The 25,246-nt window shown below is 34.7% G+C and overlaps 1 protein-coding gene across 1 annotated transcript in view; it reads left to right on the forward strand.

Annotated features, from left to right (window-relative positions):
• The window catches only part of KCNH8 (potassium voltage-gated channel subfamily H member 8), a 192,288-nt gene that overhangs the window by 75,168 nt on the left and 91,874 nt on the right, over positions 1 to 25,246 (forward strand). The window contains exons 3-4 of the mRNA XM_040550428.1: positions 4,134 to 4,367; positions 18,429 to 18,560. Coding sequence (XP_040406362.1) covers positions 4,134 to 4,367; positions 18,429 to 18,560 — 366 coding nt within the window. The remainder of the gene's footprint in view (positions 1 to 4,133; positions 4,368 to 18,428; positions 18,561 to 25,246) is intronic.

The raw sequence follows: 25,246 nt of genomic DNA on the forward strand, positions 1-25,246 counted from the left end.
TACAAAAAAACACAGGGATCTCCTGGAAAGAGTCCAGCGGAGGCCCACTAAGATGATACAGGGCCTGGAGCATCTCCCCTATGAGGAAAGGCTGAGAGGCCTGGGTCTGTTCAGCTTTGAGAAAAGAAGACTGAGAGGGGATCTTATCAATGTTTATAAATACCTTAAGTGTGGGAGACAAAGGGATATGGCCAACTTATTTTCAGTGGTCTGTGGGGACAGGACAAAGGGCAATGGCCACAAAATGGAGCACAGGAAGTTCCACAACAACATGTGAAAGAACTTCACAGTGAGGGTGACAGAGCACTGGAACGGGCTGCCCAGGGAGGTTGTGGAGTCTCCTTCTCTGGAGATATTCAAGGCTCATCTGGATACCTACCTGTGCAACCTGCTCCAGGGAACCTGCTTTGGACCTGATGATCTCTGGAGGTCCCTTCCAACCCCTACAATTCTGTGATTCTCTGTGATTCTGTGATTCTGTGATCTTTACAGAAAATGAAGGTAAGTTAAAAGAAGGGTAGCTGAAACAAATCTGCTTTTGAATTGTGATGAATACTTGTGGAATATCCCTTCAGTATTCATCCATTTTCGCTGTCTTGCTGTTAAAAGAAAACTTTAGTGAATATTGTGGGTTTTTTTTGGTGTCTAGTCTTATTATCTCATCTTTAACAGAAATGCTTTTAAAAAGCATTCTCTATATGTCATATGCAAACTCGAATATGCAACCAAGCATTTTTATTTAAAGATAATATTTAAATATATGACTAGAATATTTGATTTATTTTGCCCAAAGTTAGAGCACTTGACAAATTCTGAGTTGAAGAGTGCTACTTGTGGTTTTGTCAAAATTTATTATTTGGCTGTCTGCAGATTGGCAGAAGTTCTACTCTGTTCCTGCAAATGCCCTGTACTCTTAAACAGTCCAATAGACTCAAAATTACATCTTTCTGAATATAACTTGAATTTAGCTTCAGTGTGTTTTCTTAACCAAAAAAAAAAAAAATTTAAAAGTACTGCCAGTAATCTAGTATGTCCACTGATCATTAAGTCCAATCAACCTGAATGAAATAACTTAATATTCATGTTGATGTGTTGAAAAATCAATATGGAATTGAATTATTTTTTTATTTTTTTATGGGAGTGTTGCAATCTACAGATGAATATATATCAAAATACAAAGACTAATAGGTTTGTATCTCTCATTGCAACTGGTCTACTGGTCAAAGATAAGCCTAAATTCTGACTTCTAGTCTATAAAGAGTTATAGATTTCTAATAAATTATTCTAAATAAAATATCATTCTTCCTACTCTGAATTTTAATATCTAGCTATCTCTGAAGAACATTGAACTAAGTGTTGTATTTTTTTTTGTGTTGCACTGGGCCTTAAATGATATACCTTTCACCCTCATTGCTTAGGTTAGGTTGTATTTTTTGTTTGTTTGTTTGTTTGTTTTGAATATGTTATGGTGCTTTTTGTTCATTACAAATAGCAAGTGATATTAAAGATTCCAGATTATGAAAAGTAAATAAACTTTGAACCAGAATATTTTAAGATAGATTTGAGAAAATTTATTTTGTGTAATAATTTAAAATTAATTATCCCTTAAGAAACATTACTTAAGAATTCAGTGAAATACAGATGATTATTGGACAAAAAGATGTTGCTTCAATAAGTACTATAATGTTTCTTTTAGTCTACTAGTTTGGGATTACAGCCGTATCATTAATTATCTGACTTGAATTTCAACCTCAAAAAAAACAAAAAACATAATCCTGATTGTGTCTTCCTGAAGCTGATTCTTTATTGTCATTATTAAAAAAGTGTAAGATAATTAGACTTGCAAGACAAGACTTATCAGACATCCACTGATGTTATAGGAATTATTGTCTGTTATTCTAGCCAACACCGGATTGGTCTTTTAGAAGTAAATTATTTTCTGCTGTGAATGATAAGGTAGCATAAAGTATTCTGGGTTTATTTTGATGTAAGTGACAGCAGAGTTTGGCCATCTAATACTTTTCATAAAATGATATTCTTAGTGAGGTCCACTGTATTCCTGTTTGTAATGATATTCAAACACTCCTACACTTAGAGAGCATCCTCCCAATCCTTTCTGTCCTTTTGGTGTCCTATATTCTGCTTTTTGCAGTTCACAATTAGAATAATAATAAAATAAATTTTACAAATGGCTTTGCAATGCATAATTATATCTTAAACAATAAGAAACTCAGGATTACATTAATTTGATAGTTATAAATACATTTGGGATGTACAGTTTTGCAGGTCTTTCACTGTAATACCATCATTAAGCTGCAGTGGAAGCGTATGATTTTAATTCTTTTGGCAGTGTGGTGATTTAGTTTTGTGTTGATGGGGAAGCAGCATGTCAGTGCATGAATGGTAATGATACTTATTCTCTAGCTAGGCAAATAAAAATGACAAGCAAAACCAAGCACTGCACTGAATGCATTTTTAAAGTACATAGTTGGTAAAGGGGAAGCATCTGTTTTAATTTAACAATCATTTATTGAAATACTTTAATTAGATTTGAGCAAAAAGGGAGTAACTGAGGTGCAGTCTCACGAGCAAATAAAACATTTAAAAAAACCAACACAACTCAACATTGTATTAAAAATATGGAACAATACAAGCCATAGTATTTTATCCCTTGGGTAAATAAAGAATAAAGTAGCTGAAGTTGATGTAATTTCATGGATCTAAAACTCTTGTGACAGTTAAGTCTGAATCACACTTACTTTTACTCAGTTTTACTAAATGCATTCTGTCCATCTCCATGTCTCTCCATTCATGAATAATATATCCCTGTATGGAAATTAGGCATAGCAACCTGATTTTTTTTCATTAAAATAGTTCAATTTTTCTCTTTAAATGTATGTATATTTATCAAGAGATACTTAGTTAAATTAATTTCATATTTTTTCTTAATACACACAAGAATCCACATGCATATAAGTCTGAAATATGAGAAACATCTGTCTTGGGACTAGACTGCTCCTGATAGCAAGCTCTAAGGTATACATTCCTTAGTAAACAGTAGACAAAAAATAGTCTTTCCTCTCTCAATGTGAAGTTTGGACACATTCCTCACATAAAATTTATTTATTTATTTATTTATTTTCACTTGAAGATAAGGAAACACAGGGAAAAAAAAAAGTGTTCGAGAACTTCATATATCGTCTGGAAAGTGTCTCTGTGACAGTTGAAAAAGACGATACAGTGCAACAGCTGTAGATGTAAACTGTGGATGAGCGTCTAAAGTACAAAACCTTCAAAGACACTTCCACAGGGCATGGAAACAAACCATTCAGCTGCAAAATACAGTTAAAGATTTGAACACAAGTTACAACCTCATTTTTTTGCTGATTGATGCCCATTTCAAAACACCTTTCTTAAATTTATAAGATGTTGATTGCATTTCACGTACACTTTAAAACTCTAAAATGTATTAAGTTGTAAAAGCATTGTGACTCTTATGTGCCTGTTACATATGCAAAAAGTATGGTGGGGCTCTGGAAAACAGATGGCAGTGCTTTTGAATAAAATAATTTCCTCCTCACAAAATAAATAAATAAATAAATAAATAAATAAATAAATAAAAATGAAGTCTGGTGGGGGAATAAAGGACAAAAGATTTCACATAGCCACAGAATGTCCCTCAACTCTACTTTTAAGTAGAAAAATTTTGTAAAAGAAATTAGTTTAAGTGATGATAAAAGTCATCTTTAGCCTACAGAGTGGAGAGGAATTTGAGTGGAAGCATAATGTAGGACCTCTGAAACTTCTCCAAAGCTTCCATGTTCATCACCAGTCCTTGCTCAAGTGTTCTTTGGATGTGCCATCTTGGAGGCAGTTGTAGTAAATTATTGCTTGAAGATGCAATAAGGCAAGATGGTGCATGAGGAATCATCAAATGAGAGTGCTCTGTGATCTGTTAGACCATTCTGACTAATGGTCTAAAAACAGAAGTTGCAGCCATGTTGCAGGCAGCTGGGGCTTTGTTTGTAAATATATGCCCAGTTGTGCTTTCCGACAAAGATAAAGGAAGTATTATGTCAAATGACGTAGAATTCAGTGTGTAATTCCTGTTTTACTTTTGTGTTCCTCTACAGATAGTAACTTCATCCTTGCAAATGCTCAGGTGGCTAAGGGATTCCCTATTGTTTACTGCTCAGATGGCTTCTGTGAGCTTGCTGGATTTGCAAGAACTGAAGTCATGCAGAAGAGCTGCAGCTGTAAATTTTTACTTGGTGCTGAAACAAATGAGCAAATGATTCTTCAGATTGAGAAATCATTGGAGGAAAAGATAGAATTCAAAGGAGAAATCATGTTCTATAAGAAGAACGGTAAGTATTTGTTTGTTTGTTTGTTTGTTTTGTTTTTTCCTATTTTCTGTTAGTCCCGAAGAATGAAACTTAGCATTAACCTGTATAATACATAGTTTGATTTCCACTTAATTATTTTCTATGTCTATAGTCAGACCTACAAGAACAGATTTGGACACATTTGGATGCACGTTGAAACTATGTTTACATTAGCATTTCTGATTTTGTGTTAGCTGTCTGGTAAGTTATAAAACTGTAGAAGGAGAAATTCAGGGTCCTAAGGTGCATTATGAGGCACTGTGATATCAGCACTTAGTATACCACTGCAATTTTTTTTCTTATACTGATGTCCTGACCCCTTATTGATGAAAACGAAATTCAAAAATTAAGGTAGGCAGTGGGTATGTAAAATTTTCAATCCAATCAGTAAAATGCTTACCGTTTTGAATGATCCAAGTGGCTTATTCTCTGCAGCCACTCTATATAAACACAATCATAATGACTTTCAAACATAGGTAAGTACATAGAGTTTACATTTAAGTATGTATTGTCACATAAAACATTCTGAGCATTAAGCAACTCCATAGACTTCTTTAGTAAATTTTGAGTTGCATTGCTAAAGCTTTCACTGCTATTGTAGGGCATTTATAAGGACTCTTGCACAGTAAAAGAGAGTGAGCCATGGAAGAAAGTAACCCAGGACACACAGTCATCAGCTTGTTTCATTATATCAGTCTCTTTCAGTGCACCTATTCCGTAAGTGTTTAAAGTGTCATTATTCATGTGATCTTTGAACTGTACCACTAGCCAAGGGTGACCCTAAGTATGAGATTCTGATAGAATTGCAACCACAGCTGTGCTATAGGAGCCTTCTCACATATTTAATGATCCATGATCTTAATGGATCCACAGGTTGAGTATCACTTTATGTTTTATTATAAGGCTAGAATTTCTAGACATATGTTTAAGCCATGTAGTTTCTCCATAGATCCTATTTATGTCCTTGTTAATGAAATATTTCCTCCCAAAATGTTATTACTACTATATTAAATATTTTTACAAGTTATTTTTTAAAAGTAATCGGTATTTAATAACAAAAAGTTAGGCAGTGATTTAGATAGGCAGCCCCTCTTTCCCTGACTAATTCAAAAGAGAGAAAAGTCGCTGTTCAGTTGTTTTGTGTTCATGACTACTTTTCTACTTTTTTTTTTTTTTTTTGATACTCCCATATTTCTTTGAATTCATCAGCACTCATTTTTCAGGAAGGTTATTCAATAAAACTAGTTTCTCCAGTTTTACCTCTGTAAATCATGTCTGAATGTAGGGAAAAATTATCTTACAGAAACATAAGGGCTGCATTTGATCAGTATTGCAGAATGATGACTGGGCATAGCGGGAAGAGATTTCAATATATGTAAATGAAAGAAGTAAAGCTAACATATTCATTTCACTGGCTTGGTCCTGCAGGTTAAATTGTGATTCCTTTGCACTATGAGGGGTGCTTCAAATCTTCAATAGGTATGACTAATTCAGGTAAAGGAAATTGCAGATCAATTTGCTTGGCAATTAAGTTTATGAAACATAGGTAAAGAGAAATTGTTTAGGATAAAAGAATTCCCACAATCTATTCTACTTGCATCCCTGTGTATAATTGGAATGGGAGCCATTCCAAGACTTTTTCTGAGTATGAATAAATTTTCTTGACTGTCTATTGTGTTTTTCATTTTCATGTATTTCTGTACCGTTGTGAAGCAGAAATGAATAGGTATTAAAATAACATGAGACTGTTCTTGAATAAAAGCAAAATTTATCTTAAAAAATAGTCTTGGTTTGTTGTTTTTTTTTTGTTGTTGTTCTTTGTTTGTTAGGTTTTCAACAGAGCTTCATAGTGCAGACATTTAATTTGGTAAATCACCCATTTTAGCTAAATGTTTTGAGAGTTTTTATCAGAAGAAAAAATGAACCAATGAAGCAGTTAAGGTTATTGGCAGGGGAAAAAAAAAAAAAGGAGGGAGAAAAAAAAGGAGTCTGTGTTACAGACAAATGTTTTAACAATATTTTTAGACAAGAACTTTAGGACTAACGGCCTCAGAATGAATATATGGTTACCTTGAGGCTTACCTGATACTGAAAATACCTGCTAAAGGGGTTAGTGCATAGTGTAACCCCAGGAACAGAGATCAGTGAGAGACAGGTAACTAGTAAGGTTTGGTTTTTATAGAGTAACATTTCAGTGTCCTGTTATGACTTTACGGTATCATACAGTAAGGCTTTAGTATCATATAGTAAGGCTATCTAGTCCTCTATTCAGAGGTATAGCCTTACTCTGTAGGCCTAGCTACAAGACGAACTAAATACTTTCAGGGATAACTTTCAGGATCCTCACCTGTTGTACTCTCACCTAACTAGAAAGCAATCTTCTTAGAATGGATAAAAGTATGTGTGTTCTCCTTTTGTCATTTTAACAAATCTTCACCATAGCATAAAATGTTTGTACCTTCCCATGATGAAAGGTTGTACCCTCCCATTTCTGCCATATTAGTTCAGAACAGTATAAGAACTGTGGCAGCAGATACAGCAGCTTTAGAGAGATGTCTTTTGGAAATCCCACTAAAAACGTACTTTTCAACATAGTTTTAGTATTTATTTCAGTTCCTTAGCCAGTTTTTACATTTTATTTATTTATTTATTAGAGTTATAGTGCTTTTTGAAGACAAACAGAAAAAAAAAAAAGTAACTATTAAAATACAAGGAAATGTATGACTTGCTTTCTTCAGAAAGTTTTAAAATAAAGTATTTTAGGAGTTGCTTTTTAATTTTTTTCTCTTACTATTTCTACACTTTCTTCAAAACATCTGTGACAAATTAAGTTGTCAATTATGATAACAGAAATGCGAAATAACCTTTCTGAATTCAAGTGACTTGTGAGGGAAGAACTCACTCCAGGGATCTACTTTTTTAGAGTAGTCTGATAGCAGATGAACACTTCACTAAAGAACTACGTTTAAACAATCCCTTCTTTTTCTCCCTGGCAGACCACTGAAAAAAATTATCAGCAATGAGTACATATAGTTAAATAAGGTCTTCATGATCCACCAAACTGAAGTATAAACAAGGAGCAGATTGGATTTTTTCCTTTTCTGTTGCAGCCTAAGAGGATGCTACAATAAGCCTTATAATCACTGACTTAGTCCAGCGTAAGCTCTCCATCTTCAATCACTGAGAAGGTCATACCTTGGTTCCCTTATGACCCCATCATTCTTATTTTCTGTGTCTCAAAAATCAGTTCGTAGTCTTTAAAAAAGGATTTGGTCTTGTTTGTTCTAACACACACACTCTTATGAACTTTAGTAGTGCTACAACCTTCCTTCATGGAAAGGAAATTGGTTTCTTCCTGTGAAGGTGTAACTTGTGTAAAATACTGTGTAATCAGAGAAGTTTACTTTTGATTTAATGATTTGTGAGAGGCTTCAATATGGCATCCATTGTGTCCATGTCCTCCTCTCACCACCTCCCAGCTGGCATTTGTGGATATTTAAAAATCCCTTCTGTAAGAGTAATAGACAGAGTAGGTGTTGCTGGGGCCACCTTTACAAGTTGCCTTAGGACTTGACTGCATATAGAGTTGGCTTAAGCACAGATACTCGTGGGACACTATGACATCTTCTACCCGTAAACTAATTTAAGCGCTTTCTGAGGTAAGTATTAGGCATCTGCCTTGCAGTTTTTCACCCCTAAAGGTTTGGTAAATAACTTGTAAAGTCAAGAAGACACGAAACAGCTATTTTCTCAGTTCTCTAATTCCAAGAGTCAGTGTGATTAAACCAAGGTATTTAATCTCTACTCATTAGTGTTTTAAAAAAAATCTGTACCTTTATCTGGAAGTATTATTAATATAATATATTAATATATAATACTTTATATAAATATATGATACCAAAATATTATATCAGATGGGTAGAATAGGAGTTGAAAAACAATGAAAGACAGAACATCTCACTGAGTTACTAGGTACCACTGGGCAAAAGGCCATTTGAAGCCTCAGGTGTAACGGTGTTCTCAGATGAGCAACAATAACAGCCACAGGCAAATGAAGTTAGCCTCAGGCCATGAGACATTGCTTATAGCATCTGTTATGGATGCATTTGAATAATGTGGTTAAAGAAGATCAAAGACTCCACACATTATTTGCAGTCAATGAATGACCTGCATAATGCAAACAAACAAGGCTTTTTCTTTTTTTTTTAAGATGATTTTATTTTTTTATTAAAAATAATAATAAGTATTAAAGAAGTTTAAGTAAAAATAGTGACCTTTAAAGAAAATAAGGATTTCTTAAAGCTCTTCTTTTAAACACACACACACACACACAAAGGTATTTTGGTCTTTGCAGAAATGGTATCCTTTTTTTTCCATCAAGTTTAAAGATCTACTTTAATGGTTCTCTGAAAATATCCTGTAGCACTTTGAAGCATAGGAGGTGTATGGTACATTTTTAATATGAACTAACTCCCTGCTTAACAACCCTTGAATTGCTTTGGGAAATGTTAAGCCTGGCAGCTACAGGAGAGACATTTATTAGAATTTTCCAGTTAAAGAAAATTAAAATTTTCCATACAAAACCATCAATTTTCCAGTGATGTCTAGTTACTTATGTACAGGAACTTTCTTGACAAGTTGTTTGGCAGGAGAGTTCATAAAAATGTGACCTCACTGCTGCTTTACCTTAAAAATGTGGCCTAACAAGAAAGTTAAAATCATTTGTAGCTGATTTGCTCACATTATCTAAATTATAGTACAAAATACAGGAGAAGTGGGGGGAAACAGAAAGAGCTGAATTTTCAATGCTGAAAAATGAATCTGATGGTAATAGCTAACTGCAATTATATGACGTATAAGCAATAGCTTGTATCTTTATAAAAGCATTATTTCTTTTTTGTTTGTTTGTTTTTCCTCCCTTTCATATAGCTCAATACTAAATTCTTAGGATATCTCAGTGCTATTAAGGAAGTTATTTTTTTAAAAAAGCAGTATACCTGTGTGTGTAGACTAAAGGCATGTCCTTATTTTCTTCTGTTTTCATAGAACAGGAAACATTTAAGCTTCTTTTCTCTGCAAACACTTCATTTTTCAAAATGCAGCGTGTAGCTGTGAAGTACATAGACATTGCAGACAGTCCTAGCGTCTGCTGTGAGAGCTGCAAAAGGGGAAAATGGGGCAGATGTTTGTTCCCCTGGAGATCCCTGGCTCAGAATCTGTAGAGCATTGGGTGAAACAATTGGTGAAAGCCTGCAAGGAGATAAAACCAGGGGCTGACCTTCAGAAGGGAGGGGAAAAAAAAAAAAAAGGAAAATCCCCTGTGTGCAGTGTGATCTGAAACATCTGAGATCTTTTGCTATGATTTAATGAGACTTCAACAGAAAGTTGCTTACTGCTGCTTACTAACTGACAGTGCTGAGACTTGATTCTGATGGCACTCATGGTGACATTGGCTAATAGCTTCTTTCAAAAGCAACATGATTTATTAAAAGCATAACTCACTGTGAAAAGATTTGTTCTCATAGAAGCACACTGGTAAGTAAATAAATCCATATAAGATGTTCATGGTGCTTATTGCATTGTTACAAAGTGACAGGCTTTTCACTGCTTACAGATGCTTACAGATTTGTGTTTCCATACAGGCACAATGTGTTTCCAGCTGTACTTAATACGAATGTTTATGTTGTGTGCAGTTTTTATTTTTTAAGATTTATCTAATTATGCTACTTTTTGCACATGCATTTTAAGAGACATAGGTATTTATTTTGCTGTGGGATACTGGGGTCAGAACAGTTAGTCTATGCTTCGAATTTTCTTATGGTTTTATGGTCACAATGAGGATGCTGATAGGTTATGCTTTATTTTTTACAAAGTTTTAAATCAGGCTTAGCCAGAAGTTGACTTCTGTCCCCACACTTCAACATGAATTAGGCTGATGTTTGGTTAAAGAAAGGACAAAGAGCCATCTCTCCTGATGGTCAGCTGCCTCCCTTCTGCTGACATTTCTTTAATTTTTTCATGGTCCTCAATAACCTTTATTGGATCATGCTGCAGAATGTAATTGCCAACTCTTATGCTAACAATTGCAATGAGTTCTTGCAGTATCTCCATGTTTTTTTTGGAGGAACAGCAGGAGGTTCATGTTAGCACTGTGTATTGAACCATCTTATTGATTTGGCTTGGGGAATTGCAAAAACAGTGTGATTTTATAGAGCAGGTAAGTAACGAAAAGGTTAAAACCTACTACTTTCCAACTGGCAGGGTTTCTGTAATTCTTCTCAATGGAAAGGCTCAGAGTCTGTTTACAGCATGTGTTCACATGGATTCAAATGGTGAACTGGGAAGATTAATCCTCTCTATAGCATTATGTAATTTTTCAGTGCATGTTTCAAAACCCTCCTGCATAAACCCATAAACTTGACAGGAGGACGATAGCAATCCAGATTCATGACACAACCCTTTATCAGGTCCCAGCCATGTCCCTTTCCTCCTAGAAAAGTGCTGGAGGGCAGAAAGTCAAGAGCAGGTTAAAATTCTTGAATTATGGGCTCAACAGAAAATCCTCAAATTTGTTTGAAATGGCTGATGAATATTTACAGATAAAACTTAAATTTTAGACATTAGCTATAGAGTCACTGATATAGCAGTCAAACAAAAACAATCTCTGACCTTACCTTATGGAAAAAGTGATAGAAAATAAATTATCAGTTTCTAAAATGGACCTTTGCAACATGAGTGGACAAATAGCCAGCAGAATTTCCATTTCTCCAACTAACATTTGATGAAAGTGTTTAGAATAAGCATGAGGCTGCAACCAGAATTTCTTCCACCTTTGGGAGACCTACTCTTCTGTAAACTCTGACCCTTCTGTTCATAGGGGCTGCCATTGGCAGGGAAACCAAAACCAAGATCATGAAAATGTCTTGCACAAAAATATCTTTTTTTATGTTTTTCTGTCTCATTATTTGGAATCGAAAAAGTGGAAAGCTTACCAGTACTAGTGTCTGCTTTGGTATTACTGTGTTGTTGTTATTCTTCCTAGGAAGCAACAATTCTGTGTAATTTTGGAAGTTTCCTTATAAGAGAATATAATAATAATAAGCTCAAAGATGATAACTTCATTTGAAAAAATGGTAGTTTTTAGATCAATGTGGAAGACACTTCCTTCTGATGTCGGAAATTTCAGACACAATTTTAAAAATATTGGTTAGCTTTTTGAGAGAAACAGAGAGATGCTGGGGGAGAAAGGTATGTATAAATACATGTTTTTCATGCATGTATATATATACATACATACATTTATCCAAGAAGTCATCCTGGCTTAAGAAAATTTGTCAGTTTTTTGCCTTTTTTTTTTTTCCAAGTGACAAAAGTACACCCCTCAGTAGACTAAAAAATCATATCTGCTGCTGTCATTAAGTCTACATTTTGAACAAGGAATTGTTAAAATCCAAAAAGAATATGCACCTAGGCTCTAAACACAATTCTAACAATAGATTTCAAAAATACAATAATCAAGGGAAAGCAGACTTTGCTTATTTAGAGATTATGTAACTCAAAATAATGAAAAAAGCTGATATCATCTGAACAGAGGAAAGACAAGACTACTCAGGAAGGATCGGTCATGACTTTTTTCCAAAACAGTACATAGAAAAAACTGAAGAAACTATATTTTGTTTAGATTTTTTTTTTCCAGTATACTGGGTAAAAACAGTCTATGGTTAGACATATAATTATTAAACAAGTAAGGTAACAAGAATATTTTAAGATAATTTTTTAACACTTTATTGGATATTTAATTAGATCAATAAATTGCCTCAGTTTCTGCTGTCACAGGAGTTAGCTGACAAATGACTTGTAGTATTATGACTGTGACAGAATAACGATCATTGCAGTTGGAGGGAAAGTAAGTTGCAGACTGCTGGTATCAAGGAATTTGCCCTGGAGTCTTTTGCATTTAAACAGAATGCGTTTCGTTGACTTCACTGAGTTTTTTTAATAATCCTGTGTATTTTGCTAATTGTTATAAACGTAACCTGGTAAATGTATTACATCAGGGAAGTTCTTATCTGCTTAAATGCAGTTTTCTTTTCTAATCTGGATAGAGATAGGAAAAGGAAATTAGAGCAGACAAAAAGTAAGTAGCACACATAAGGATAATGCGCGGCTTTAACAGGCATCGCTTAGCTTCACTGCTTTTGTTCAATGAAAACTCGTATGTAACTAGAGGATTTTGAAATAGGGAATTGCATTAAGTAGAAAAGATAGTAGAAAGTGGTTATAAAAGGAGAGATAGCAAAGCTGAGTAAACAAATCCAAAATGTAGATGTGCTTGAGTCCATAAATTCGTTAGTAAAAAATGTATACAGCAGACTGTACTAGCAGTTGCATACAAAAGAAAAGAACACCAAGGTTGGAAAAGTCAAGCATTCAAACCAGGAGCTGCCAGAACAGAGGCAGCCTCTGTCAGCATATTAATAAATGCAGATTTTGAGGTGGTGAGCAGTCTTTCTCTGACTAACATAGGAAGTTTGCAGCAAGGCAAGGATAAGAGGCTGATGTGCTGTGGAATGTCTCCTCTTAGTGGAACATCCTTTCCCTTTCTCCATCATGGCAGTGATGACAGCAAAATTAGATGTTGTGCAACATGACATATGAGCTATAGCTCATGAGTTATCCAGCAGTAGTGGGAACAGAGTGTAGGATGGAGTTGGTCACTGAAAAAGAAGGGGAGACATGGAGAGGGGATTTTCACATTCTCTGATGAGATGTGATAGATCTGAGTAATCTCACACGTGCTCTATTGCCACATGTGAGAGATGTGCAGGGAGATTTTTAATGGAAGTTTATAAATCACTACACAGCTCCACTAAATTGACTGTTATCTGCTTATTCATATTGAACCATAATTTTACCTCATTATTAAGGTATTTTACCTATTCCCTTTCCCCCAACCAAGTTCATGAGATACCTCTGTATTCTCATTTGAGATTTTTTTTGGAAGGGATTTAAGTTGACTCTTAAAATTTGCAGAGAGAACTAATTGCAAACATGATCTGTTGGCCATAAATTCTTGAGCCTTTTTTTTTTTTTTTTTACTGCTATGAGAGCATTAGTACAACCATCAGTGACCATATGTGTCAGTTACCTGATACTCCATATGTCTTCTTGTTAGTTTTCTTGCAATATTGTCAGATCAAAGACTGTCTCTAGGATATAGCACATAGGCTGTCATCAACAGGAGCAGAATTCAAGGGAAAATTTGATAAATTTTGTTAGTATGTACTTCTGCAAAAAATGGAGAATGAGGTACTTATTTTCTTAAAGTAGAAAAGCCTTGAGTTAACTATGTTAAAAGATCATTGTCAGAGTTTTGGTATTTACAAGATAAAAAGTACTCTGATTACAGATGTACTTTTTCTTTCAGCTACATTCCCTTCTAGTTTAGTTCAGTTTGTTGTTGTTGTGGGTTTTTTTTTGTTGTTGTTGTTTTGTTTTTTTTTTTAAGAATTGTTTGCTTCTTTGCACTTTGGTCTCCTCAACAAAGTGTTGACACCTTGTCAAAATCACAAAACATTCAGAACAAAATGTTATCATTGGCACTTGGAATCTAGCAAAAAAAGCTAGCTTAGTTTCCCCAGACAGCCTTTGGCATCCTGGACTGTCAGTGGTGGAGTTCACACTTTCTACAGTAGAAAAGGTGAAATAATCTGGCTAAACTTCTTAAAAATAAGCCAATGTTTTATTTTGCTAACAATTATTAATTCTGTAAATGGAAGGACCATGTTGTAAAGCTGAAGAATTAGTATCAACCCTGTCAATACATTATTGCAGTTATCCATACAAAAATAATTTTATCTTTGTCTTTTAAATAACAAATCCCTGGAAAAAGTTGTGTGGTTTTTGTTGTTTTTGTTTGTTTCATTTTCTCTTAAAAGCTAGATTTATATCTGTTTAAAATCAAGCACTGCAATGTAAAAAAAAAAAAAAAAAAAAAAAAAATCTGCCAGGTACATGATGTCTTGTGCAGCTTAATTCTGCTTGTTTTTATGTTATACAACATGGTAATTATTAAATGAAGAGATTTTTGTGTGTGTGTGTCACAAGACTTGTTTATCTAACATGCAAGACATTTATGCTTTCCTTTTTTTACACTAAGAAGATACTTACTGCAGAAAAGCACAGATAAAATATTGATTAAGCAGAGGAGATGGGCAAATTATTTATTTTTATTCCATTAAAGACTTACATTAACTGGTCATCAATAATCCCTCTCTGTTTCTATAATACCACTGCAATACCCAAAGATTTCTATTCTGACTCTTGCAATGGGCTTTATCTGGGATAGCTGTCGTTGAAGTTTGGTTAAGTATTATTGTATGCTGGGTGGACATAGCTCATGAATAAGGTTAACAGTCTGAGTTTGTTCCTTGGTTTAAGCAGACCTTAATTTCTAGTAACAGGAATACTTGGTTCTAAAGGTTATTGGTGCTATGATGGCAAGGGTTTTTTATCAAATCTCCCTTTTAAATTCCGGGCCCTGTTGACCTTTGTTTTGATTTCAGTCTAAGGAGACTTCTAACTGTCAGAATGAGGAAAGGTAGAAATGGAGAGTGAGAGAGTGACCATAAAGCACTCTCTTTTTTATGTATACATGAAAGGTGGACTATAGCCAAATTGCTTTGTGATAAGATTATGCTTCATTTGGTCTCTTTTCTTCTTTCCTGAGATATGCTTATATAAGCCTTGAGGATATTAAAATATATTTTGAACGTTCAGTTCATAATGCAAGAGAAAGATTAGACTCTTCCTCAAAGAGTAGTGGCTTGGAGCAATAAAGGTCTGTATATAAATAAACCTCCAAAAGAAATGTCTTTGATAGACAACTCCTGGCAATACAGAAAACCTTTGTGTGCACCACCTGAAGCAGGGAAGAAATTTCTTCCTCACAGATGAGTGCACTCAAAAGAACTATAACTGAATAGGGCATTACTTTTCTCAGTGAGTAGAAAGTTCTTATTTTGGCTTATAGCATTCTACAGTGTTGGCTTTCAGTAAAAGCTGTATAATTGATTGCATTGGGTAAGTACATTTTTCCAAGAATGCTCATCTAGAGTGAAATGGGGCACACTTCTGTTCTTGACAGAGTGCAAGCACATACTGATCTAGTCCTGGCTTAAACTGGGTCATCTCCTCTAGTCTGGAAGAGTATTTCATATATATTTGCACACGTCAGAGTAATGGCAGAAACCCCCAAAAAGTAAACTTTGAACTTCTAAAGGTTGAGTGTATAAGTAATGTCAAGATCTGCAACTCTGCTATGCTAAGCACTAACACAGAACTCTTTGAGGGAGAAGTATCCTAAGCGTGTATCGGATATGTGTTTTCTTTAGTTGTTTGTACCGTTTCTTAAGCATACTTGCTTTGCTTAATAAAACAAAACAAAACAAAAAAAACACACACACATTCACAGAGGAGAACAATGAGGATAGATAATGAGAGAAAATATGATTGAAGAGAAACAGAAAATGACATTAAATGATTTCAGTGGCTAGTATTCACCAGCAAAGAACTCAAATACATGTTAACAAAAGAGAAAAAAACATTACAACATGAAACACTGAAAGTATTTGTCTCTATTTCTAATTATAACTGATGGACAGTGTTACAATTACTTCCCTAAACATACAAATCTATCACTTCAGATAAAGTTATCAGATGTGCTTCTTAGCATAACTGAGTTAGATTTATATGGATGTAGCTAATATCTCTAACTTTCTGCCTGAAACAGCTGTGATGATTTATTTGTGTGTGTGTGTCAAAAAGACATGAAACAATTTAAAAGAATAAAATACACTTCTACTTCCGGAGATTTCAACAGATGTTTAAAAGAAAAGGCTGCTATTAGTATTGTTAAGAAGATGCAGTTGAGAACAGCTTTTTGTCCAACTGAAACTACTGCTAGAATGCACAAAATACAATTTTAAAAGAAAGAACATGAATAGTTTAAGAGGTAGATAATAATACTCTGTAGATATATCTGATTCTATTTTTAAGCCATAAAGTAAAATAGCTTAATGCTACTTCTCGTCTTTGAATACACCACTTCAGATTGATAGGGTGTTGGCTCTATATAACATTTCTGACAGTAAGAGCACTAAGCAATTTTTCCCAAAAGTTTTGATAAAACAAGCTATGTCTGTATAAATTTGAATTAAGGATGGAAAATTAAAAAGAAAGAGGGAAGAGTAGAAATATATTGCTTCTGTTTCAGTTCTACCTTCTTTTAAAAGGGCTTCTTTGATGCTCTCTCTCTACAACCTCAAAATGAGAATGATTAAACCTAATATAAAGTCAGTCTGTTTTCACACAATTTCTCTGTCCTTACCCAATCTACTTTCCTTCTGTTCCCAATTCTCCCTATCTCTACTTTAAAGTGGAAACTCCTTGAGTGGAAATGTTACCTGGTGACTCAACCAGTATTGTTACTCTCAAAGCCTGCCTCTTGAGAAGTTTAACCAGGATAAAGAAGAACAGATGAATTTCTTTTCAAACATACTTCTCCACCTTCATCTTCGGTGGCCCTTCCAAAGGAAAGCTGCAGTTTCACCCCCCATGCTTACCTACATCTTTTAACAGACAGAGAACTTCCAGTTGAAAATTTGACTTAGATGAATTGTGATCTTGGTGTGTTCAGTTCATTTTCAAGACTGCAGAGCTCAGAAGGAAGAATAGAGGATGAAATAACTAATCTGCTTGTTCTTCCAAAGGACATCTCCAAAGCACAGCTGATAGTTTGGCAGTAGTGGCAGCAGTGGTTGAAGGAACTCTTTCTTTTTTTCTTTTTTGAATGAAAATATACTTTTGCTTGTAAATGAATGCTAATAGCAGTCTGTTGGGGATGAAAATGAATATGGAAACATAAAGAAATCTCCAAGAAGGTAATTTAAAACTAAAAAACAAACAAACAAACAAAAATGCTGTAACAGTAATTATACATCTTGCAAATAATAGGAGGAGAAGGATAATTGGAGATAGGAAGTATTAATAGCCAAAAACTGAAAAACACAAAACCTGGCATTGGGCTGAATTGTCCCAGAATGGATGGGATTGGGATTCAGGGTGCTTACTGAAATCTCCATTATACTCCTAGCACATAACATTCATTATCTTCTGTTCCAAGTCACCTGTGTTAATGGCAGACCTATAAATGTTTCCACTGGAATTGAACAACATACCTTGCAAATATGACAAGTAACAAAATCAGTGAAAATAACTATTGAAAGTGGTACAATTATTTACCAGATCTGGGAAGAGAAAGGTTGGCAAAAATTAAAAATATTGGCAATCTCAGTGTTGTCTAATTAACACCTTAGCGAGCTGACCTTTATATATAGTAAGATAGCTGATATTAATTTTACAGAAGATTTCTTGTATTATAAATATTACCTGTAAGATGCGAGGAGTTAATTCTTTCTTAGCTTAAGTTACTTTGAATCAAGCATTTACACTTTCTATTCTAAGTCTGATGTCTGATTAGTTTAAATACCTTTGAATTAGTGAAATGATGTTCTGACTATCAGGTCTCCTGTCAAGAGATTTTAATGAGTATCAAGCAAGATGATTAAAGTAAAATGATTTTATAGTAAACCTGGAAGCTTCAGATGTCAAGTTAACAAAGTGAAAGCTATTCCAGTGAAATAAGCAACATCAGTTGAGAGTTCAAAGGAAAGCATGGTATCAGAGGAGTAAGCAGTTTCATTAAATTCTATTAATGATCCCCACAGATAAATTTTGCATTTAAATTAATGCCTTACTTCCAGAGAAAGCAGTATTACTGAGCTTCAACCAATGATGCAAACAGATTTACATGAGCTGAACATCTGTGATTTCCTGACAACTGACCTCCTAAATAAGATATTTTTTTTTTACAATTGCATTAGTTGTAGATTTAGTGATTCACTTTTTTTTTTTTTTTTTTTTTTTTCTCCTCTCTCTGCTAAAAGACAGCTGTTTGAATTAAATTCATTTTTATCCTTACAGGGTCTTCATTCTGGTGCCTATTGGATATTGTTCCTATAAAGAATGAGAAAGGAGATGTAGTACTCTTTCTGGCCTCTTTCAAAGATATAACAGACACAAAAGTGAAGATTGCGGCAGAAGACAAAAAGGAAGGTTTGTGTGAATTGAAACCAATATTGATAAGAATGTAGTTTTTGAGAGTCACAGCTACTTGAACTCTCTCTCATGCACACTGTTAAATCAGAGACCTGTTAGATTTCCAAAGAATAAATTAATATATGATCTGTCCTTCCAGATCATATATTAATTTATTCTTTGGAAATCTAACAATTTGTATTCAACTTTTGCTGCTCTTTAATATTAGTTTTTCAATAAAAATGATATTTACAAGGAATTGTAATGCAGCTTTCTTTTATAACTTCTTAGTATTCAAGATTGGAAATGTTATGTTTCCCTGCGTTGATGAAAATTCTTAATTCAATATTTATTCTAACAATGTCTGCCTCCTCTTTACAGTTCGACAAATAATTTCATCTTCACTTTTCAACCCTGAATAATTGAGGGATTTTACATTCTTCATTTTTTACAGAGAATATGTCTCAGAATTTCTGAGCTGAAAGATGGAAGAATCATAGAATCATAGAATATCTGAGTTGGAAGGGACCCGCAAGGATCATTGAGTCCAACTCCTGGGTCCCTAAAGAAATACCAAGTATATTTGCAGATTCCCCTCACATACAACTTCAACCAATCACTTCATGTTGAAGTAAAATATTTAAAATATATAATACATTTTATCTAATTCTTTCTTTAGACAAGAAACCTTACACTTATGAAAGTTTTAGGAAAATTGTTTATTAAAACATGGTATAGGATCATGCAGAAGAGAAATTGTCTGAACATCTGTTCTCTAAAGGCTAATTATTTACATTATGAGAGATGCAAATTTTCAGGATACACTGAGAAATCACATTTAATATACCAGTGATAGTTTGAAATAGGTGTAGGAATGATGATGATTATTGTTATTTAACTATTGTTTATCTGTTAAACATTTTGTAGCTGTAATGCTTAGCTTAGGATGGATTAAAATGGTCTCCAGCTTTTGATGTGGGTTCATGTTAAATTGAAAATCTAAGCAGATTTTAACTCATGTTTGCTGTTACACATTTAAAAATTAATATTCCTTCTAGATCCCAACCATGTTCTGACTGTGAACATACTCGTGCAGACTTGCATTACACCAGCAAATGCCCATTCAGTTTTTTGCTCTGTGTTGGCGGCTTGAGTTTTAAGAATTGCTATAAATTTTTGACTAATGACGTTTGTCTGCCTTGTGTGGTACACTCTGATCCTGGTTGTTCTTCCTGATCCCTAGTTGTTACTTCCCTTGTTACTCATGTTGAAACCATGATTTAACTTATGGTTCTATTATAAGGAGATATTTGTTTGATTTTCCCTTTGATTTTCTGCAGCACATTTATCTATTTTATCTCATGCGTTCACACAACTTCAGTTGCTCCTTTGTGCCAACATGACTGCAAAAGTCCACTTTTTTGCCTGATTTTCCTTTACTCAGCCCAAATGTCAGACACTGTCTGTGACCTTTTCTTTTGAATGTCTCATTTTAAATACAAATTTAACAGATTTTCTCTTTTCTTCCTCTGTATAAGTTTCCAGTGAAATTTGTCCTATCATGCAATGATTAGAGAGGACTTTGTCCTGAAACTTTCATATAAGATCAAGGGAAAAACTTGTGTATGACAGTCCTTAAGAGGTGCTGTGACAATCAGCAACTCTTATATGTTTTTGATTTTGTTTTGTTTTGTTTTAAAACTTAATTTACCATCCTTCCCTCCATCGCTATCTCATGCTCCCTATTTCATGGCAATGTTCTTAGAGCCCTCATCTTTTCAATATTGTCAGCTTGGTTTCAGCACTGCATTTGTTGCCCTACCTGTAAGTTTGTTGTAGAAATATACTCCAGCATTAGTATAAAAAAATGTATGTAATAAATATTAACCAGAGAATCACCTGATATTTAATGTGGGAAGGAACCTCTGGAGAATGTCTACACCAATTCCCATCACCTACTCAAAGCAGGGTCAGCTAGAACAGGTCACTTAGTATGTGTCTTGAGTATTACCAAGGATGGAGACTCTACCACTTCTCTGGGCAACCTGTTCCAATATATGACTGTCTACAAAGTGGAAGAAAAAAATCCTTATGTTTAAATGGAATTTCATGTATTCAGTTTGTGCCCATGGCCTCTTATCCTTTCACTAGGTACCACTAAGTAAAGTCTGGCTTCCTCTTTATTTCCCCCTATCAGGTTTTTATGCACATTATTTTTCCTCCTGGCCTTTCTCTGCCCTGGACTGATCAGTCCCAGCTCTCTCAACATCTCCTCATGTGTTAGATGCTCCAAACACCTAGCCATCTTTGTGGCCCTTTGCTGAACTCACTGTGTTAATGTGTGTCCATTTCTGTCCTGTTAAAGGGGAGCCCAGACCTGGAACCAGCATTTACGATGAATCTCACTAGTACTGAGGAGATCACCTCCCCTAACCTGCTGGCAACTCTCTTTCTAATGCAGCCCACAGTGTTGTTGGCTTTCTTTACCACCAGGCACATTGTTTGCCCATGCTCGTCTTGGTAGCTACCAAAACCTCCAGGTTTTGCCTGGCAAACTGCTTGCCTGCTAGCTGGCCCTCCTCCTGTCCTAGTGCATGGGTTTATTCCCAATTACCTGCCCCCCCCTCCCCCCCCCCCCAGGAAATATGTCATCATATTCTCCTCCCATCGTTCCTAGTTGAAAGGCTTCCCTGCCAGGTTAGCCTTCCTGTTGAAAAAGATGTTCTTATCCCAGTAATAATTGTGAATGAAAAGCTGGACACCTTTTCCCACCATAGATTAAACTAAGCTGCAGTGTTATGGTTTAAATGGTGAGCCTTTTCTGACTTCCTATTAATTCTTTCTAAGAAGACAGATTTATTTTGATTACACGTTGTTTGTTGGAGGGAGTGGTGGTTCTTTTCAGTATGCCAAAGTGAAATACCGTATGCCAACCATTTTACATTCCGTATTTTTGTGTAAAAAAAATGTCTGCTGAGGGCAAGGGTGGTCTCTTCTAATAAATTCTGCAACATGCAGGTTGATTTGTTCTGCTTAATTGTTCTGAGCTACTTCTTGATAGTTCAAGCTACAGCAGTGAATATTCAGAGCACAAAATTTAGTTTTAAAACACATTATGCCTGTCAGGAGGCAGGGTATTTAGAAGGGGATGTACTGTCACCTAGATATTCATTACTTAAAGCAGGTAGAATTGTTTCAGGATGCATGGAACATCATGCACTTGTGTCAGTGCAGGAGGTGAGATAGCAGAATAGTTTGACTCCTCTGCTCAAAGGAACTACGTGTAGTGGAAACCCTTGTTCTGCAATGACTCTGTTACATCTTCTTAAGGGTGACTTTGTTCCTGGCTGACCATCAGAATAGGAAGAGTCCGAATCTCTTGTCCTCAGTAAGGAGAACCTGCTTTCCTCTTGCACAGTGCATGAGTGCAAACACCTAGGAGATGCATATAGAGCTGTCTTTCTGCTCCTTGTTTCCTCAGATACGTGTGAGCATATACCTTTGCACCTTCTCTATGCAAGCAAATATGTTGTATTTGAGTCTTGAACCCTTAGAAGTATTGATCTTCATGGCCATTACTTTAGCATTATACCACGTTTTAAAAGTAAATGGTGGTTTTATTCCAGCAGCTCCTAGAGACATAAGGATATGTACTGGAGGTGAGGGAGAAATGTCCTTTGCAGTATATGTAGAGAGAGAGAGAAAAAAAAAAAAAAAAATAAAAGCAAACATTCATTCTTAAGCAAATGAATGTGGAGATGTTGAGAAGGCAGCATGTACTCTGGAGAATATCTTGGAAGGGTGAGAGAATAAATGCATTAGCAACCATTTGACTCACTATTTCCTGGATAAACTCATGCAAGCATCCCTAGATCTTTAAAAGACAAGTTATCAAAAGATGAGTTTTGTAGGAGTTTTTTGTTTGTTTTGGTTTTCAGCTTGGTGGTTTTCTGGTTGTTGGAATATGTTGAGGACAGACAGTGGAAAATATCTTCAGATTTTCCTTTCAGAGTTTGCTAGTTCAAACGTAAAACTGACAGCAGACGTCACGGAAGAAACCACAAATGTGTTCAGTATGTGCATTGCCAATTAGAAGAGATCTTCAAAGTTGTGTGTGTAGTATGTTATGGTTTGTGTTTTGGGGGATAGGTGGAGGGAGTTAGCTTTGCAGAACCTTGTAAATAAACTTAAGACTTTCACAGACCTAGACATAGCCTGGTTGTTACATTTTATTAATTAGGAGACTATGTGAACTAGGAAGTGTATTGTACATGTACTCTGTCTTCAGAAACACAAGTAAGGGTAGCAGGAACATTTGCAGAATTCACTTATATTTGCAGCTATACTGAATGTAGTTCATGCAGTGGCTCCTCAGAGCGACTTTGAGGTCCTACAAGGACTCCGTAAGTAATGTCTGTTAAAAGCAAGTTCTGCCTAGCCGTAGCAAAGACAGTTTTAAGGTTGTAAAACAGTTTTATCACCTGTCATTATCATATCTGAAAATTTCATTCCTTGAGAAGAAATCAGAGTTTGTAGGTGTTTCATTGACCACATAAAAACAGACAGGTTTTTGAACTTACATGCATTTTAGCCCTTTAAACTAACTTTAAAAGTAAAACGAAACAAACAAACAACTGTTTTTCTCCCATGCCTTACTTTTGGACAAATTGTCCTGTCCACAAAATGCTTTTATAGGTGACTGATCTAGTTCTGAATTGTAGATAAATGTATTAAGAAAACAAGTCCTTATTTGTCAAAACTCTTGCTTTCATTACAAGGTAGAAATTACTCAGGTGATTTTATTCTCATTTTAACCTTCCAAATGAGCAAGTTTATACTGTATTAACACTTCTGTGCAAATCATTTATTTAATTAATATGTAAAAACATCAATGAGTGTGAAACTACCACCACTTCAGATTAGAAATAAAAAAATATATTAAATTAAACACTTTGGGGGGCAAAATATCAGTAAGTAAAGTATGTGAATTAATCATTAATCATTTCATTAATTAATCATTAATCATTCCATTATCATGGAATTAAAAGGGGGGATAGAATGGGGCACTTTAAATTCATTGAATTTATGGCCTTAAATTATATTAATGTACAGGGAGACACTTGTGGATGTCAATGAAAAGTTTCTCAATGACTTAAAGAATCAGGAAATAAAAGATGTCAAAAAAAAAAAAGCTGAAAAATTAGTAACCCAGCAAAAATTATTTAACAATAAATTTTGTTGTGTATAATTACATATCAGTAGTCACTTCAGATAAATTAGAAGATATGCTTCAAATTTAGTGGCATAATCAAAATGACAACATTTCCCCTAGTGAGATAACGCTTTATAAATGTGTAGTAATGGGTTGGTGAATAAACTATTTTAATGCAGTTATGAAATAGTTTTTTTGAGTTGGAGTATTTTATTTTATTAGTGATTTTGCAACTTTTCAGGTAAAACCTGGGAGAAGGCAGTAATATTAACAAACAGAAATAGCTTAAAATCAGTTTATCTTCCTTGTTCTGTTGGATCTCAGTCTATTGTTAGAAGTAGTCAAAGAAAGATGCACCTACTTGGATTTTTATTTTTGTTTCAATTCTGAATTTTATGAAATATGTCTAAATACCAGCTTCTGGGAAAAATAAAAAAATAAAAATAAAAAAATATATTTATTTGGGAATGCACACCCTTCAACAACCAAAGTGGAGGTAGAGAGAAAGAGAAATCCCTGGTCTTTGTGTGTATTTCCTCCACCTCCTAATTCTTCATGATGGAAGAATCAGCAGCTTATCTCATTAAGCTTACTGCTGTTTAAAAGTCTTTCCAATCCATGAGACAAGGAGTAATGTATACCATTGCTTCTTTTCTCTTATTGTTCTCTGAAGGTGTAATATTGAAATGATGAAGATCATACATTTGTTTCTGTGTAAAAATTAGTCCCTTTGAAAATATTTTGTAATAATATTTAGAGCTTTTCAGCTGTTATGTGCATTAAGTACGTTTTCTCATTGAATCAGTTAATCAGTTAACAGAGGAAAAAAGTGGCTAGAGGCTAACCTGGATCCACCATACAGCTAATAGTTCTGTGAATATTTGACTGTTGTTGACAGAAGGAATATGTCATGAAACTAACAGACCTCCTGCAGCATATTGCCCATGGTAGTGCTTTTATTCTGTCATTAATAACAAAGCAGGTTTGTATCAGTTTTCTCTATATTGATAATTGCTGGTGTGGTGTACCCTGGAGAATAATACCTTAAAGTTAGTGAAAGATTTTTAAAAACCTAGAAAAACTCATACCAGCCTTCCTTACAGCCTCTTTTTTTGACTTTTTTTTCCTGTTTGTTCAAAATCTTTTCATATTGCTTTATCCTGTGTTCCTCAAAATCATCTTTTCTCCCTTCCTTCCTCCCTTCCTCCCTCCCTCCCCACCTTCCTTTTTACTTTTTTTTCTTTTTTATTTATTTCTTTTTTTAGTAATAATACATAACCTGAGGAAAAATGTGAATGTAGTTGTTTCAGAGGGATACAAATTAATGCCATAAGAAAAATATCAAGGATGAGACTTTTTTTTTTTTTTTTTTTTTTTTGCCAGTAGTGTGCAACATTTATGGCTTGAGCAGGTTCACTTTATGAAAAGACATCAATTTCATGATCTCCCTCATGCCACAGCATATCTACTATGGAGTGAGTGTAACGTTTCT

Source organism: Cygnus olor, chromosome 2 (genome assembly GCF_009769625.2).
Source record: "Cygnus olor isolate bCygOlo1 chromosome 2, bCygOlo1.pri.v2, whole genome shotgun sequence".
Classification (NCBI taxonomy): domain Eukaryota; kingdom Metazoa; phylum Chordata; class Aves; order Anseriformes; family Anatidae; genus Cygnus; species Cygnus olor.